We start from the raw sequence: 17,766 nt of genomic DNA on the forward strand, positions 1-17,766 counted from the left end.
ACATTGTGGTTGCAGGCCAGCAGCTCAGTGCCTCCCTGCAGAAGCTATGAGGACCGTTCCTGATCCATGTCTTCCGCAGGCTTCTGTCGCCGTCAAGAGATGCTAGTCATTTCTGGTGGCTGGGCCAACAGATGCCCAGCTTTTTGCTCTCCTGGCCTGGCGAGTGGAGGTAAGGTTTACCCAGGGCAGACAGCGAGGCTTCAGTGCCCACAGGCTGCTGATGGAGCACCACCACTGCACTGCTCATCAGTGCTGGGGGGACACGTCATGGGACTGGCAGCCTCTCTCCTCAGAAGGACGCTGGAAGCACTGCCCCTCTCCTTAGCCACCCCCTGCCCTGCTCCTGCCACAGCCACCCCTCAGACTTTGCCCCCACACACAACGGGGCACGCAGGAGTTTTGCACCAACCTACCAGCAGCTGCGGGTGGGCTGCCAGGGATCTCCACTTGGCCAGCAAGCAAGGGCTGGAGTGCGGAGAGCAGCCCCAGTTATTCGCAGGTGACCTTCTGAAGGGGGGGCTGGCCACAGAGGGAGCACGGCCCCGTGGCCCCCTGCGCCTCAAGTACTCACCTAGAGCAGTGATGGACACCGGGGTGCCCGCGTGCCGCTCCCCAACCATCTGCCACTCCCCATCCAGAGTCCGCGTCCACTCGGCCACCCGGCACTCGTAGTGGCCCTCGTCTGCCTTGACGCTGTTGAAGATCTCCAGGGTGAAGGAGCCGGGACGGACCTGCTCCACCTGGATGCCCCCGTAGCTGCTGCGCTCAGCGTACGAGGGGCCTGGTTGCAGGGTGCCCTCCCGATCCAGACGCACGATTTCGCTGCGCCGGTTCAGCTTGTCCACCAGCTGCCAGGTGACGGAGAGGCGGCTTTGGGGCCCAAAGCCCGAGCGTACGTTGCAGCCAAAGCGCAGGCTCTCTCCCTCCAAGACATTGCTGGCATTGTTGATAATCTCCAAGGAGATGCTGGTCTCTAAGGAGAGAAACGCATACACACAGGGGAGATGACACACACTTGCCACTTCTTGGTCTGCAAGAAGGACGCTGCCGGCCAGAGAGGCTTTCTACCAGGTGCAGGAAACTGCCCACGCATTTGGGTCCAGGCACGTCTTAACCTCATGCATGACCACATCCAAAAACAGCTTTGTGGGCAGCGAGCTGCTCCTGGTGACTTGCACACTCAAATCAGGCGTAGGCCAAAGCTGGGAGAAATCTCTCTGCCTACGGCTCACGAGACATTGCTGCATCTTCTGGTCGCAGGTCCGGGATGGGATCTCAGCAAAACTTGAGGGAATTTGTGTTGCTACAACATCAACCACATGCAACTGGCTCTGCCAAAAAAAAAAGCTTCCAGCTCCCTGGGCTTTTCAATGCACGTCATCCTGATCACCATCTTGCCACGTCTATTCCTACAACAGCTTTTGGGAGAAGCTCTCCCCAACTCCCATCGCTAATGACACTAGAGGTAGCTATCAAATTCTGGTAACATCAAAAAACCCACGGTATCCTGAGCTTCCCAGAGGTGTACGGCTTTACAGCTGTCTTTTCAGATATACTGAGCGCTCGTTACTCTTGCTTTCTTTTGTCAGTGTTATGGACGCTTAGCACCCTTTAAAAACCATCACATTTGTTCCTAGAGCTGGTGATTTATCAAACGGCAAGAACGAAATCTGTCTGCAAGGTGGCTGTGCCTAAAAGTACTACATTTTAGGCATTTGTCAAACGCAAAAATTTTAGCTAGAGTAATTTTCAAAGCCAAACAAATGAGACCAAATATTAGTAGGAGAGAAAAGAAACAGAATTTCTTTTGAAGAAATGAGGAGGGGAAAAAAGAGCTAGAGGAAAGGGCTGCGTCTTCCTACAAACCTAAGAGACAGCAGACATCGCACAAAATCCTCTCGCAGCTACCCTCTGCTTAGTCACAGCCCACTGCCAGGCTAGCCTGGGCAACGCGTGCATGGCTCACCATGCCACAGCGACCCGAGCTCCAGAGAACAAAACAAGGAAGGAGTCCTCCCAACCTGTTATTTCTGTATTTGTCATGTTTGCCTGACAAACATAAAAGGCATTCAGGCGAGCCTCCAGCAGGGTTGTTTTCACCAGGGTTGGCAGACACACAGTGACCGTGACAGAGCTGCAAGCTGAGGAGCAACCCGGGGCTCGAGAAGCACATGAACCCTGGCTTCTCCCAGGACAGCCCTCACGCAGTACAGCTCAACAACAGCCACTCAACGGCAGGACCCTAGCAGCTCTTTGGATAAACCAAGGCCAAGCTGGTCTCCCCATCATGTCTGCCGAGTACTTTAGAGCACCCAGCTCCCCGCAGAGCAGGGCGAGGAGAGAGGTGTGAGGAGCAAGTCAGAGGCTGTCACGTGCACCTTCAGCTCAAAGACGAAACCGCCAGCTTGGTGTCATTACCAAGGTGGGTGCGTGTTTCCCCGCACATAACCCTCCTTCTCTATCATCCCCTTCCCATTTTAAAAAAATAAAATAAATCTTTCCACTTGGGATTTCAAGCCTCCACAGCATGCAAACTCTTATCCTCCCTCTTCCCCACTGCCAAAATCTGGGTACGTCACGGCCTCACCAGCTAGCTGCCCAGTAGAGCAATGGCCCCAGGAGGGGATGGACAAGTCTCTACTTACTGAGTGGCAGGACAGCGATGGGGATGTTTTTCGGTCGCTTGCTCTCCTTGTCGATGAAATCCCCCGTCACGGTCTTCTCCCGCTCTGTCACCCTGCAGTTGTACTTGCCACTGTCCTCAAGGCGGAGGCGGTAAATCTTCAGCACAAAAACGTTATCGCTTTCTTTGGCTACCTTGAGCTGGCCCAGGGCCTCACGCTGGGCAAACTCGTTGTTGAGCACCGGCACAGCATTGGGTCCCAGGCTGGCAATGAGGGAGCTGTTGAAGGCCCAGGAGATGGAGAAGTAGCGGTCAGGGACATTCTGCGCCTCCAGGATGCACCGGAACTCCACCGGCTCACCCACGATGTACGTCCGCTTCTCCGTCTCCAGCCGGACACTGAACTCCTTATCTGGGGAGAGACACACCAACTCACATCAGCATGGCAAAGCCCAGCAGAAGACTCGGCAAGCTCATGTGAGGTATTTACAGCTTGCTACCTCCTGCACGGCCGACAACCCTCAGACACGCACATCTGCAGATGAAGGGGTTCGGGGCTTGGTTTTGCTGTGCTTTTGCTTTTTGTTAGGGGCTTTGTTTTTGGCTGTGCTGCAGGAGAGGCAGCTTGCTGCCCAGCACGCAAGAGCTGCCCCGGTCCTAGAGCTTTCCTTCAGCCTTTGCTCCTGGGAGCAGCTCTACTGTGAGACCAGCATCCAGTGGCACTGTGGGATGAGACCCAACGCCTAGTCCTACTCGCACCCAGCTCAACCAGGGTCAAAAGGCAGGGCCTTGAGGCACATCACAGAGGAAGAAAGAGCTCAGCTGCGTCTTCAGATCCTTAGCAGGAACCTGTGCTTCGGGCTGGGAGAAGGATTTCGATTTGCAAACGGGCCTTGTGCAATACAGCGCTTGCTGAAATTTTTAGTTTTATCTTCTGCCGTGTCACTCTTACCCTCCTCCCTTACCAATATTCTCATTGCCTGTGCTAGCACCAAGCGCTTAAGGTATGTTTTAGCTCCTGTGTCAGCCCCAGACCACTGACCACATCAAGAGGACAGGGCCTGCCACACAAGCCCCTGCGCTGCCCTGGCATCCCCTGGTTGCTCTTTGCTGACATTGGCTCTGCCCACAGGCAGCGCCTGGGCCCTCCCTTGCCATGCTTCACCCGACCAGCAGCCTCCCAAGCGGGGCACACGGCAAAGCAGGGAGACAAGCCCCAGCCTCCTCCCACCGCCCAGGCAAGCAAGAAGAGGCAGAGAAGACACTGACCGGTGGCTTGCACATTGACGATGGCACCCTGGGAACGCTTGCGGGTCATGGCATACCAAGACTTGTCCGGGTCCTGGATCCACTCTGCTGCCTCACAGTAAAACTCGCCCTGATCCGATGGGTGCAGGTTGTAGATGGTGAGCTTTGAGGTGGTCTCCCCAACTTTGTCCAAGCGAACGTCCCCCGTGGCTTGCCGCTGGGCATAGGCGCTGCCGGCCCGCAAGACAAAGTCGCGGCTGAGGGAGATGATCTCCACGGGCATCTCGCTGCCTCGCTGCCGGTACCAGGCGATGGAGACGTGGCTGTGCTGGGCTGTGCTCTTGGACACCTCACACTTCAGCTCCAGGGAGTCGCGCTCCACTTTGTTCAGTGTCTGTGGGACCGCCGTCACTCGCAGCGAGTCGGGGATCACTGCAAAGGGGGACAGAAACACAGCCCCCGTGTTAGCAATGCCAAAATGCTGAGCCTAAAGCCTAGATGCATTAAAGGAGAGCAGGGGGAGAGGTTTCTTTTACGATTGTCATTAATTGTTAAGTATTAGCAAACCCTGTTAAGCTCACATTTAACCTCCCCAAAGGAGGAAAATCATCCCCCAAACCCTTGGCTGGGAAAGACCGCAACCTGCAGTACACACTCCAGCGGTGCGCTTAAATTCCTGCTCTCAACGGCCCCAGTGACTGCACTGGGTTTTCCGTCACGCTGCAGAGCAGCACAGCTTAATACACCCGCTTCCCATCGAGGCAGTTCGTCACGGGTGGGCTCCCCTTCATCCCGCGCCCCGGCAGCATGCTTCGTGACCCTCCTCCTGCCCACATCCTTCAGCCACCCCTGAGCTCTGGCATGGTCTTTGCCCCTCAGTCACCAGTGGGGCCAAGCTAGACATACTTAATTCCTTTAATCTTCCATCATTAAAAAGCCCGGTGATCCAATCCCCCTCTCCTTTGTTTATATCCTTTCATGTTTTAATGAACCCTGCAGGCCAAATGAAGGGGTTTCTGCATTCAGAGGGAAGAGGCTCCTCTGAGGGCAGCAATGCAATTGCAGCCTGGCCAGTGCCTGCCCCCGGGACACAGCCGTGTCAAGGCACCCGGTAATAAAACTGCTGGCTACTTTTCCAGTTGATTAACTAGAGGAAAAGAAGTACAGCTGCTAAAATAAAAGTGCGGCCCCCCAATTCTACTTGACGCTAACAAGCATCTTAATTTTAGCAGGAGGTTCTCCCACCAGAAGACAGACTTTCTTAAAAAGAAGCCTTTCTAGACTTTGCTGTCTCAAGAAACGTCAGGTGAAAAGAAGAATGCAAACCCTCTCCCCAGCTCTGCAGACAAGGCAGCGTTAGTGAGCCTGTTAATGCCTACGGTTTTGCCGCGTACTGGTGGAATATAATTACCATATCTCAGTTCGGTTTCATTGACAGCACTGGAAGATTTGATAAAATTAGCTGAGCTGCCAAAAGCTGCATCTGTTTCATTCAGGCACAGCTACAGAAAGCAATGAGCTGCAGTGAAGACAACCACTGGGATTATTTACGGGAAGAAAAGTCAAAAGCAGAAGAGAGAAAAGAAAAAAGCCAAGAGATGAGTAAACGAGAGGGAAACCTTCCCACATCCAGCCCGGATGGGAGCATTTGCTTCTACAACGTGTTCACTACCCAAGGAATTTACTGCCCCTGACAGGGAAAGTACCTGGTAAAGCCGTTTACAGGCTGTTGCCTCCATCCCTGCAGCCATGTCTCCTCCTCCCTCCCTTTCTCTCATGCTCCTCGCTGGGGCTCCCATTCCCTGCTCACCGGCAACAGCCTTTGGCAGACCATGGCCAGGATCCCGCCTTGCTTCACTTTCCCGCTTCCCTCCCCCGCTTCCCTCCGACTCCCAAACCAGTGGTGACAGCAACAACTAACCATGCCGGTTCACAACGCCTGCACGGTAAGATTCAAATTTCTCATTTCAAACCCTTCTGCATAATTTCCAGAGCCACGCATGGGCTCTTACAACTTTTCTGACATTATTTGAATAAATTAAACCTGATCATCCCCTTGCTGGAGTTCCTTCCCTGCTGAGCTGCTTCGAAGGCAGAGCGCCCTGCTACACCAGCCTCCACACAGCAGCTTATGGGGTGAACGTGGGTGTCTGTGAAGAAAGTGAACCCATCCTCACCCCCCCGCCCCCAGTCTGAGGGCCCTGTGCACCCACCACTTGCCTGCGTGTCCTCAGCCCTGCTCAGCAGCACAGCTGCGCTCTGGCCAAGAGCTGCTGGCCCCGCAGGACACCAGGTCACACTCGAGGAGGGGACAGGCACTTGGCTTGCCAGCCCCGCTGGAGCTGCCCACTCCCCAGGACTGATGCTGGGAAGCCCATCCGAAGGCTGAGCCTTAAGCGAACGCTTCCCACACATCTCCCCGAGCAGGTTAGAGGCTGGCACAGGCACCGCTTCGTCTGCTGGAACCGTGACTTATTCCCAGGTCATAATCTGGCTGGAGGGTTAGCATCTTTTACACCACATGGGCAAACTATTGCAAAATGCATTCTTGGAGAAAAATCAGGAGGTGGTGGCACGCTGTTAAAGGCTGTAATTTAACTGTGGTAACACCTGACACGCTGTGCTGCATTCCTCTTGCTCTTCTGGTTAAAAAACTCAACCAAAATCCTCCTGGTTAGAGGCATTAGTAAGAACTCTGAGGTTGCACGCAGCCTTGAGGCCACTGCCTTAAATCAGCCTGGCATGGACATACATTCGGTTAGTGTCACCCTCCTAACCAGAAGGACTAGAGACCCACTCACTAAATAAAATCCCAGTTTCCAAAGGATTAGACATTGGGAGGGACAGGCAAGAGCCCGAAGCTGGCTGGGCCAGCGGGAAGGTTCTGCGCTTCGCACCACTGCTCTCACGCTTGGCCAGTGATGCACAAACAACTGTATAGTTGCACTGCAAGATGCACCTTGGGTACCACGTTTGGGGAGCGGGGGAAGCGGGTAGGAGGAAGGAGAAAACGCTGTTCTCAAGAGGCAGCCAAACGTGGCAGCAGGTCACAGCTCATTTCAGAAGCCTGAGCATTTTGTTCTGAGTGCTGTGGAGCACTGGGGACTGCCGCAGCAGGTCCGCAGGGGCTCACACACCAGCCCAAGGCACAGACCTTCCTGGCCTGTGCTGACAAGAGGGCTACAGGCACACCTTAGCCCATCAAGCTGGAGCAGACCAAGCCTGGAAGTCATGGGAGAGAAAAGCAAGGAGGGAACACCGCAAAGGCGCTTGCCAGGGCACAGCACCGCACGCAGGGAGGTGCGTTAGCAGAAGAGAAGTTCCTCCCAAGCTAGTCACCCTGCTCAGCCTCCAAAGACACCAGTTTGCTTATCAGGACACGAGTTGCACAGCGCTCAGCTGGGAGCGCTGGCTCTGCTGCCAGCCATCACGCTGCTGAGCTGCCCGCACTCATCCCGCAGCTGCCTGCTGTGGGAAGCACCACGGCTTCTGGGGACACTCTGCAAGCTGAGCTCCACCTGAAACCAAGGGTAAGGTTAGATGGGAGTTACCACTGTGTGAAGGGGAGCAGGGCCGCACCTGAATCAGAGCCAAGAGGGATGCTGCAGCACACGTGTTCAGCCAGCTCCTCCCTGTCTCTCCTCTCTTTTACACGCGCCATCCAGCCTTGCTTCCTCCTTGTCCTCCAACACAAGTCCACCCCTGCAGCTGTCATGACCCCCTGGAGGTGTCAGCAGAACCCTGTGTCTCCAGCATCAAGGTTAGGTTTGGCAGTGAGTGGCTGGCCAGGAAGATGAAAAACACTTCCTGAGAGCAAAGCTATTGTGCTACCTCCATCCCTGAACCAGTCCGCTGAGCCTGGTCGCAGCTGACAGCACCGAGCTTGTACTTAGGGCAGAAACAGTAAGTTTCTTAAAGCAGCAAGAAATACATCGTTTCCTATTAGCGCCCAAGCCACAGGCGACTGCAGAGGGCACTGGGACAGGTACTTGGCAGGGGGTGGGCTGCTAAGCACAGGGTGCTCACAACCCCCGCCAAGTTTTGAAAGCTCCTGAGCTATTAAATGTAAATATTACCGCTAGAGGGCGTCAGGAACCCAGCTAGGGAGAGTCCCAGGGCTAGCAGCAGCAGGAGGAGGAGGAGGAGGAGGAGGAGCAGGGAGCCAGGAGATGCTCCCCTCTTGCCACGGCAGTACCAGCGAGCATCCCTCTCCTCAGGAAGCCTGCACACACAGCTCCAGTCAAACCCGCTTCAAATGGACACACACCTCAGCAACACACAATCGACGTGCGCTTGGTGAGCTAATTAAGGCTAACCTCAGGACAGGGAACTGGCCTACAGACTCCCAGAAGACAAGTGGGGAGCAGAGGCTGGAGTTCCCAGGTCTGGACTTGGCACACACCTTCAACAGGCTTTCCTCTGAGCCCCAGGACCAGCTCCATCTCCAGCAGCTCCCAGTACCGTGCTGAACTCTCTCCACACGGTCGGATGACCCAGGTGTCTCCCTTTTCCCCATGGTTCGCCCTTAGCTATCCAAAACTCCGACCATCTCCAGGGAATAGGCTATCAAAGCTTTTATGTGCTAGTCACAAACCAGAGAGCTACCAATATTTCACCTACACCCAGGCAAGGCAGCAAACCTGCCGGAGATGCCGTTTCCTTGTTAAGCAATGCAAGAGGAGCATCAGGCTGGGAGCCAGAGGCTCCCTAGCTCAAGCTGGTAAAACACCACTGTGACAATCACTTAGCACCATGACAGCCTTACACTGGAGGCTCTGCAGGAGTAAAACAACTCACACAGGCCACCCAGCACCACGGGACTATCTCAGGGCCACTGTTGGACAAGTAAAACCCACCAACCTCTTCTTCCCTTGGACTTTGTTACAGCTTTTACCCACTGATTTGCTTCAGAGGCACCCTATGGTGCTACCCTGTGCGCCCATACGCCCACTTCGTACTACCTGGACAGAGCTAAGCTTGCCAAGTGTCAAATGTGAACTATCTAGGAAGAACAAACACATGTGTTCCCTACTCCTAGGGAGCTGCTTCTGGCTGAGAAATACTGCTAGGGATTTTTCAGGTGTGAGACTTATGTTTCCACCTGCCCCACGACATCTTGTTGCCCTGCAGGGATCCCAGCTTGGTGCCACGAACCTCCTTCCCCAACCCCTCCGGATGCGTGTGCAAGACAGGAACAAGCTGCTCAAGAGGGACTGCAACGCCAGTGCCACCGGTCCAGAGGTGAGCGCTGGCAGGCACCCAGCGGCACCGTGAATGGCAACGCGGGTGGGAGTGTGAGGCACAGGGATACAGCGTTCCGTCACCATCATCTGCTAACCCTCCTGCAGCCACCTGTGCCATCCCAGGGAGGGAGGGAGGGTCTGCTACCAGAGCCACCCCACTGTCACAGAGAGAGCTGGAAGGGACCTGTCCTCTCCCAGCCACTGCAAGCTCTCAGAGAACCACGCTCCTTGTATCCCTCCCCCACACTGCTATTGATTTCCATTCTTTACAGGATCCAAATTCATGTGCGTGCATGCGGCAGGAGGAAGAGGGTGGTGATAAGGCAGGGAAGATACCCAGACGAGGAGTGTAATCCTCGCAAGCCCTCATGCCTGGCAATTAGCTGTACATGCCGATCCATACGTGCTGCAGCACACCAGACCCCGCTCTTCCTCATCAATCAAAAGCTCACCTAATGCCTTCAGCACAGAGGAAGACACATTCTGTGTTAACACTACGTAACTGATGAAGACCTTCAAGCATCACCTTTGCAAGCAGACAAAACTGAGCAGATCACGCCACCCGGCAGCGTCCTTTTCTTGCCTTATTTTTAAGTCACGACTACAAGGTCTGTGACAGGCAGAGGAAAACTTTGTTCCTGTTGTTGTCGCTTCTAAGTTTCCTCCAGTGCCCAAGGTCCTACCTGACACCAGAAACCGAGGAAGCAAACCTACCAGCCCAAGACCTACTTTCGCTGTGACTCTGTGCGGTCTCTGTGCAAACCTTTCCCTCTTTTCTTCCTTGCCCACCACTGTATAGCAACAGGTTCCTGGTTCCACGGGAAAAATAGAAAGCAAGTGTTAATAATCTGGTTTGGGGATTACTTTCCTTCAGTAAAGCCCCACCTGCACTGAGAACTAAGGATGGTTAAAGACAGGTTTAAATGAAAAGCAGCTAAAATACTATTAATTAACTAAACTAAAAAGGAAGTCATACACTTTTCTGAATTAAGTCAGGGAATTCACTTCAAGCTCCTGAAGGGATGAGCAGAACTTGTGCTGTGGTCTAAAGAAAAGCAGTCAGAATATACTTTTAATCCTCATGCAAATATTTAAGCCTTATTTTAAATGAGAAGTTGAACTATGTAGTCACTTTGAGCTGCTGCACAATCAAGAAATGCATAGTGAAGCACTAAAGTCACTTGCAATTGTATCACTGCAGCATGCTGTAGTAAAAGCTGGAAAATAAAATATAAAAATAAAATAAAACAACATCCCCAGTTTGCACGTTTGCACCTTTTTAAAAGGGCAGTTTGTCACTGATTCAGCTGCTGGCAGAAGGCAAGAGGGGAGCCGAAGAGCTAAGTAAGATAGCATGACAGTTGTTTCACAGCAGTAGTAATAAATCCTCCGATTACAATAGTATCCTTGTTGGTATATTAACGACTGGCTGGAACAATTATGCCGATAGAAATGCATCTCCCAAAGCAACAGGGTGAGTTCAAGCAGCCAGTGAGAAAGGGCACAGCAAAACCCAAAAGTAACTGCTGTAGAAGAAAGGGGAAAAGAGAATCAGACCGAAGTCGCAAAAACTGGAAATTAGGTCAGCTTTCCAGCTCAGGGCCTGAACTTCTCGCTTGCTGCGGGCTCCGTTAGTCGCACACACAGCCTGCCCCGTGTGCCTGTTCGAGGCTGTCACTACGCTCCCTCCGGGCAGCGGCAGAGGACCCCTGTGCACAGCCTGCTCCTGCCCCATGGTGTGCATCCACGAGCAGCCTCACAGCCAAACCGCATGGGACCCCCAGCCGGATGGGGTGGTCACAAGCCAGTGTGCTCATCCCCAGCACACGGGGCAGCAATGCCCCCCGCAGCTTCCCAAGCCCCGCACGAACCCACTGGGATGGCAGCAGGCACCCCGAGCAACCCCTTTCCTGTGCACACAGGGCAGGCGTGCAAGGGGAACAGATGCGCTCAGCCCCGACTCCAGTTTGTCCTCGACAGACCCACCGGAGCTACAGCTCTCCCAACTGCTCGCAGTGCTTCAGCTCCACTCGCCCTCTCTTTTCCCCCTGCGCTTTACTGTGGGGCTCCAGCCCCACCAGCACAGTGCTGTTCAGAGCAGTTCTCCCAGCCTCCTCCTGCCAGCGAGTGGCAGATGCTCCTGCAGAACTGCTGGTCCCCTTCCTTCGACTGCCTCAGACGCACTGAGGTGGGTACTGAGAGCACATTCACACCTGCTGCCCCTATTTCATTGTGTCCCATCACGCCCCTGCCCCCAGCTAAAGCTGCTTTGAGGAGTGGGGGAAGGCAGGCTCCCACTAACAAGCTCCTTCTCCTCTCTCCACCCACCTCATCCCAAAGCACCCCCAGGAGCATCTGGTTATTAGGACAGCTAATTTAGATGGAGAAGTTCAAATGACCTCATTACAAGAAGGAAAAGAAGAAAAAGAAGAAAAAAAAAGAAAAACCAGGAAGGGATGGTAAAAGGACAAGGCAGCAGTAAGAATCACAATTTGTTCATTAAGCAAAAATTAGCTGGGGCATCGGTGGAGCAAACCCTGATGATGGGCGGCCCGAGGGGCAGAGACACTGGGGACACAGAGAGCAGGGTGAGCCGGGTGCGTGGCGAGGGCAGAGAGCACCAGCCTCACCTCTGCCTCCACCTCCCAGCCCCCGCAGGGAGGAAAACCTTTACCCCCCCTCGCACGCGCACGTGGATGCGGCAACCCCGCTCTGCCAGGCAGATGCTCGCTGCAAGGAGTGTGAAAACCAGCCTGCAAGCGAACAAGGCACGAGGTGGGGGCAGAGATGCCCTCTAAAGGGACACGTGTTTTCCCTTCTCTGCAACGGGGGAACCCGTGCTTTGTGACAGCCTGGACGTCCCCGCCCTGTGACCCAACACCTGACCAGCCACGGCTCCTCAGTGGGCTCTGTGTTTGCAGCTCTGCTGGCCTCTGCCTGGCGTGTCCCTAGCCCTGGGACCTCCCCAGGCCCCAGCTGCATGGCTCAGTGACACCTGAGTGCACTGCAGGGGACCCCACCGACCCCCTCCGAAACAGAGCCTGGCGGAGACGTCCATGGAGGGCACCTGTGGGCTGCAGCCCACCGCGCTGACCACTCACCTGCGGAGGCAATAATCTCCAGCAGCAAACCGAGGTGAGTCAGCTCACAAATCCCTCCTTCTCCACCGCCTTCCCTCTTCTATGATCTCACCTTTGTCAGGGCTTAGCTCTCCAGCTGATCCCAAACGCCACCAGCGAGCTACTGAAGCTTATGGCAAGCCTAAGCCACCGCAAACATGCGAGCAGAACACATCAGCACACACCTCTTCCACTGAGGGTTAAGCTGATGTGTTTTACTTAACAGCACTCGTGAGCTAAGAGCAGGGACGTGGGAATTTGCTGTGGCTTAAACCAGCACCGGGCAACCTACTAAGCCACAGCCTCCTGGAGCCTGCAAGACAGCCAGGGAAAACAAAAAATATCCCCAGCAAACATGGAGCAGAGGAGCTGATGCAGCCTGGGCTTCTCCGAAGCTGTGCATGCAACGCCGACTTAATGTTTTACACCTCTGAAGCTGAAGTTAAGAAATTATAGACATGGGGGAAGCTTAGAAAATCCTCTTTTCTGCAATTTTTTTAAAAGCCTTATTTCATTCAACCTAGCACACTTAGACAGGCAGGCAATACACAAAGCTGAACAGGGAGAGTCGTGTAGTATTGTTTCAAAACAATCAAAACGCATCTCAGGCCATATTCCCCCCGGACTATAACGTTTGCGGTGCTTTATAGTCAGGTGAGTTGCCCTTCTCAAAAATCAATTTTCAAGGAGGATTCTCCTCTATTTCAACTATACAAGTAAGACCAGAAGCAACACTGGAGATAAGAGTGCAAGAGCTGCTGTCAGAGATTAGTGCCCCTGCTTCAAGAGCTCAGCAGAGATCACACAGGAGGTCAAGGCGCACACCTGAGAGCTGTTTTGTCTTCATTTATGCGATTATGTCCTTGCAAGCACCTTTCTCCCATCTGCTTTTGGGGGCCTGACCTGTCCCTAGAGCTGCAAAGCCCAGGACCAGAGGTTCCAACGACCCCTTTTGGCCAGTCACTCCTTAAGCTCAGCAGCAATGATTTATTTTTGCCTCAGGGTCCAGATGATACAGACCAAGACACACTTGGGAGACAATTTTTCCAAGCAGCAGTTCTTAAACTAAGGACTTTAAAAGGCTCCCAAATGGAGAATCTGAGTCCAACCCCCCCAAAACCCACCTTCCTGCTGAACACAAGAGAACAGAGCATTTCAGCCCTCACAAGCAAAGCACCAAAGGAAGCACGGAATTAGGCTTTATTCTCTATTATTGCCCAAATTTCTGTTCAGCCCAGGTCTGGGTGTTAAAGTTCCCCTGGGATGACAAAGTGAAAATGCTGGCATCCCAATGCACAGGCAGGGGAGATCAGAATTTTATCTTCTTCACATGCGGATTACTGAGAGACAAAGGGTGGCTAATAAGTAGATGAGAAAAAGGTTTGAAACCCAAGAACAAAAAAAATCCCCCATGCAAACTAAGACAGCGGAACTCTCCTTTTCTCTGTCAGTCCTGTTTAAAGCATGGGAATTGTTCGTAACATATTATACAAATATTCACCTTCACCAGACAACAACCATCTACTGAGCCACGAAGTCAGCGTGAGCTGGAAGGATTTCTGGGAGCTGGAATGAACGATGTTGGTTCTTTTAGTTCCAAGCTACCTTCCTCCAACAAGGTTTTGGCAGCTCAGAACTGTTATTCTGAAGCTGGCACTCTTGTGATGAATGAAAGGCATGGTCTGGCTCTTGCAGGATGGAGTCCAAGTTCTCCAACCACGAGGACCACCTGCTCTCCTCCTGCACTAGAGACTCTGGAAAGCAGAATTTAAGACAAGTAATACAAATTCAGCCAAACAGTTGTCAGACTTCTGCCATCTGATCAATGTACCATAGACAAAAGCAGGTAACGTCCACTTCTGCAAATCTATTTTCCTGATGTGGTTTATTTTTTCCCACTGTATTTCTGCAATTTTGCCTCTTAAGTACATGGCTATGGTCATCTCTCCTCTAGGACCTTCAGGCTCCAAGCCTCTTCTAGTTTAGGTGGCGATCACTTGGGGGACAGAGGATAAAAATAGTGGATGTGAAATGCTGTGCTTGGAAGGGCTTTTCAGACTGTGTAAAAAGGCGTTCTCTTGCTCCAGCATAGCAATCAGCTAGTCTGGCACAGGTAGCCTGGCACACACAACCAACTGACTTTCTGCATGACAGTGCCCGGCACCTTTATATTGAAATCTTTTATTAAAAGTCTTTATTTTTATACTCATTGATCTTGGCATTTCAAAGCACACAGCGCCCTTCCTTTCTCCCATTCCACCTTCTCTCAGGTTTCCGTGAACCTCTCTGGTTATCACCCCAACGACAAATGGCCACCATCAGGTTGCCCTCCCTGCAGAAGGGCACTGTCTGGAAGGCTTGAGCAGCATCCTCACACGCAGCTACAGAAGGGACCACCACTTTTCCCGACAAACTGTGCTATACTTGAAGGAGATGAGGAAAATGACAGGGCACATCAGTGCAGTGGAAAGAGCTGTGAACAACAATCAGTTGATGGAAATAACAATGGCTTTCCATCATGAAGTCAGAAACCCTTCTGTTCAACACCTCTAAGGCAGCAGCTGCTAAACTAGACGGACAGGTTGAAAGGATTCACTTAACAGATAGTTCCTGCTATACAAACTGTATTCTAAATGGTTTTGGAATGGCGCTCAGAACCTTCTTACTTGGAAGTGCGATGACTCTTGAGGGGAAGCTTTGCTGTTCCCCGGCAGCGAGTGCTCCATGCAACCTCAATGAACTGACGGCAGAGCTAGCCACAGAGAAACCACCAGGTGGTCTTCCACAACACATGCTAAATTGCCAAACGGTGGCATCATTTCAGAAAGAGATGGACACTTTCTCCAGCTCTACAGCCACTGACTGCTTGTTTTGCTGACCAAGTGACCCCACGAGGCGAGCAGCCCCGTAGGAAGATGCCTAGCTCAGAGCTAGCAGCACAGATGCCCACCACTGATGGTTACAGTCAGAAGGGAAAGGTCTAAGTCTTGCAAAACACAGGTATGTCTTCTAGGCACAGCGCTCAAGTTTTCCAGGATACCCCAAATCCTTTGCAGGAGCCAGCAGGCATCTAAAAATAAGTGTTCAAGAAATAACTCTTACATTAAAATAAGGAGAAGATGCTTTTGGTGCACCTATCATTAACCCAAAGGCACATGCTGTGTCAAATTAATGCATTAAAAAAACCCACTCAAAACAGTAAACAAGTCATGAAATAAAGTCGTAAATAGGAAGTTTCCATGATGTCTCCAGTGCAGGATCAATATCACCGACTCCAGCAGAATCCAGGATTTTATTTATAGCACTTCCATCCTACTGGTGAAGCCTCTCTGAGAGCCAAGCACAGCTGACACACTGCTGTCCCCAGGTCTCCAGACAGCCCCAGTTCTCCCAGTCAGTGCTTGTGTCACCACTGCATCGGAGCGCAAAAGGCTCTGCAAGCTGCCAGCTTCCCAGCTGCTGTTCCCTGCCCTGCAGGTAAATGGCGAAGTGACCAGCATGAAACACCGCACTTGCGCTGCTGCTGCTGCTTCTTGGGAATGCCCTCAGCACAGTCAGGCTGTGGAGTTTAACTCCGGAGACACCGAGAGAGGCACGGCCAGGAACTGCAGCAGATACTCTGCTGGTTGCTGTCTGCAACAGGCTGAGGAAAGCACAGCGTGATGGAAACACCACCAGCTCACATCGGAGCTGAGGGCTCTTGAGCAGAAGCAGAGGGAAGCTCTTCTCAGCTGTTACAAGAAGAGGGGATTTCTAAACGTCCTGGACTCCTGTGAAAGAAAAATAAAGGAGCAAGACCCAAAGCTAATGATTTTTCAGCCTGCTGAAAGGCAGGAGTCTTCAGGACGGGCTTCTCAGCACCTCAGTATCTTTGGCCAGTACCTTCTTGCATCTCTCTACCCTCTGTATCAGCCTTTGTATCATTCGCAGGTTAACCTCTTCCTGCACATACTTAGGCTTCCAGAGGAGACAACAACAGGGGAGATTTTCCTGTAGCGCTTCAGCCACCTACGTTTCACATCCAGAAGTGCCACCAGCTCTGCCTGACCTGCACCTCAGGCTGAATCTGCTCAGGGCCTGTTTCACCTTCTCCTGCACAAAGATAACCGCTTGTCTCACCAGCACCTGCAAAGCCTGAAAGCCCAAGATCTCCCATGCAGATGAGCTACGGTATGCAAATAAAGAACATACTGGGATCCTGATAAGATACTTACTCTTGCATCACCCTCGCTCTGTGCCATCTGTGGGGGCAATAATCTTCTCACAACTATCTGATCCAAGCAGGTTTTTTACAAGCAAGTAGAACCAGAAATCAAGACAGGTCAACTGCAGAATTATGACTGATTAGTCAGAGCAAGCCATCATCGCAAGAGCACAGGGATGGCAAACGGTCAGAGCAGATTAATTATTTAACTCAGGGCAGGTGCACAGACCCACAACCCATTTAAGCTTTTCTTCTGCCACACGAAAGCAGCCTGTCTGATCCCCTCTTACGACCACCACTGTAGGGATGGGAGTCTGCTGTACGAGTCCCCGTGCACGGCTCAGCACCCAGGTGACGAGGCTTGCTGTCCAAGCCACACACTCTGCAGAAGCATGGCCCTTCTGCCTTGGCTGAAAGAAGGGCAGGACACAATCTCTGTCCCCACTGACAAAATAAAGGGTATGTAATTCCAGTGCATGTGTGTGTGCCTGTGTCATACTTAACTTTAGCAAGTGGCTGTTGCTTTGAGAGTGGTTGAAGCTCTCAAAAAAAGCACCGAGAGATGAACAGCAGTCTCAGAGTAAGTTTCACAGGTTTCATGAAAAAGCTGGAGAAGCAGAGGAGATATCCACCACATATTAATATTTATCTGTGGGCAACAATGCAACGTTTGGTCAACCCTTAGACACCAAAGAAATCACCTAGAAGACAACCATGGGGATACCCCAGCCAAGGAAAAGCAACAGTTACGCTTTATTAGATACCTAGGAATTGAACCATGACGCAAAACCCACAGGAAACCAAGCTTCACTAGTTCTTCTGCTCACGTTTTTTATTCTTTCTTTTACAAAAAAAAAAAATCTCCAAACTCAGCACTGGTATCAGCACACTAGCCTGTGTAAAACTGGGGACCCACTTACCCACTCACAACAAAAAAATCGCCAAAGCTAGGCTCAGGAGCCTTGTTCTGTGGCGTGGCTAGGACACGTCCTCCCTCCTTGTCTATCAGGATTTTGTTCCCTGTAACCCAGACATACAAAGCAGGACAGCTTTAAAGGCTATTGTATTTCAGAAAACAGCTACATTCCTGTAAACACGACCTTAAAAAAGGAAGAAGAAAAGAGCTTTAGCCTGTTTTTTTTTCTGTTACATTAAAATGGCGAGAAATACCCCCCACCCACCCACCATTGTTGGGTTTTTTTTTCCCCAAAAAACCCCCCTTGCTTGAGCAGATTAGGTATTCAGGTCTCCTGTGCCCTGGCAGACTCAAGGGTGACTGAAGAACTAGTGGAATCACGACAGCACAGGAGGGGGAGCGGGGAAATCAAT

The 17,766-nt window shown here is 52.2% G+C and overlaps 1 protein-coding gene across 2 annotated transcripts in view; it reads right to left on the minus strand.

Moving 5' to 3' along the window:
- IGSF3 (immunoglobulin superfamily member 3) overlaps nucleotides 1-17,766 on the minus strand; it is a 100,088-nt gene that overhangs the window by 32,682 nt on the left and 49,640 nt on the right. The window contains exons 3-5 of one of the 2 annotated variants that reach the window (XM_056328729.1): nucleotides 3,893-4,303; nucleotides 2,646-3,035; nucleotides 572-973 (exon numbers count right to left, since the gene is read on the minus strand). In XM_056328729.1, coding sequence (XP_056184704.1) covers nucleotides 572-973; nucleotides 2,646-3,035; nucleotides 3,893-4,303 — 1,203 coding nt within the window. The remainder of the gene's footprint in view (nucleotides 1-571; nucleotides 974-2,645; nucleotides 3,036-3,892; nucleotides 4,304-17,766) is intronic. The other variant, XM_056328730.1, reaches the window with a different exon arrangement.

The sequence above is a fragment of the Falco biarmicus genome, chromosome 2, assembly GCF_023638135.1.
Source record: "Falco biarmicus isolate bFalBia1 chromosome 2, bFalBia1.pri, whole genome shotgun sequence".
Taxonomy (NCBI): domain Eukaryota; kingdom Metazoa; phylum Chordata; class Aves; order Falconiformes; family Falconidae; genus Falco; species Falco biarmicus.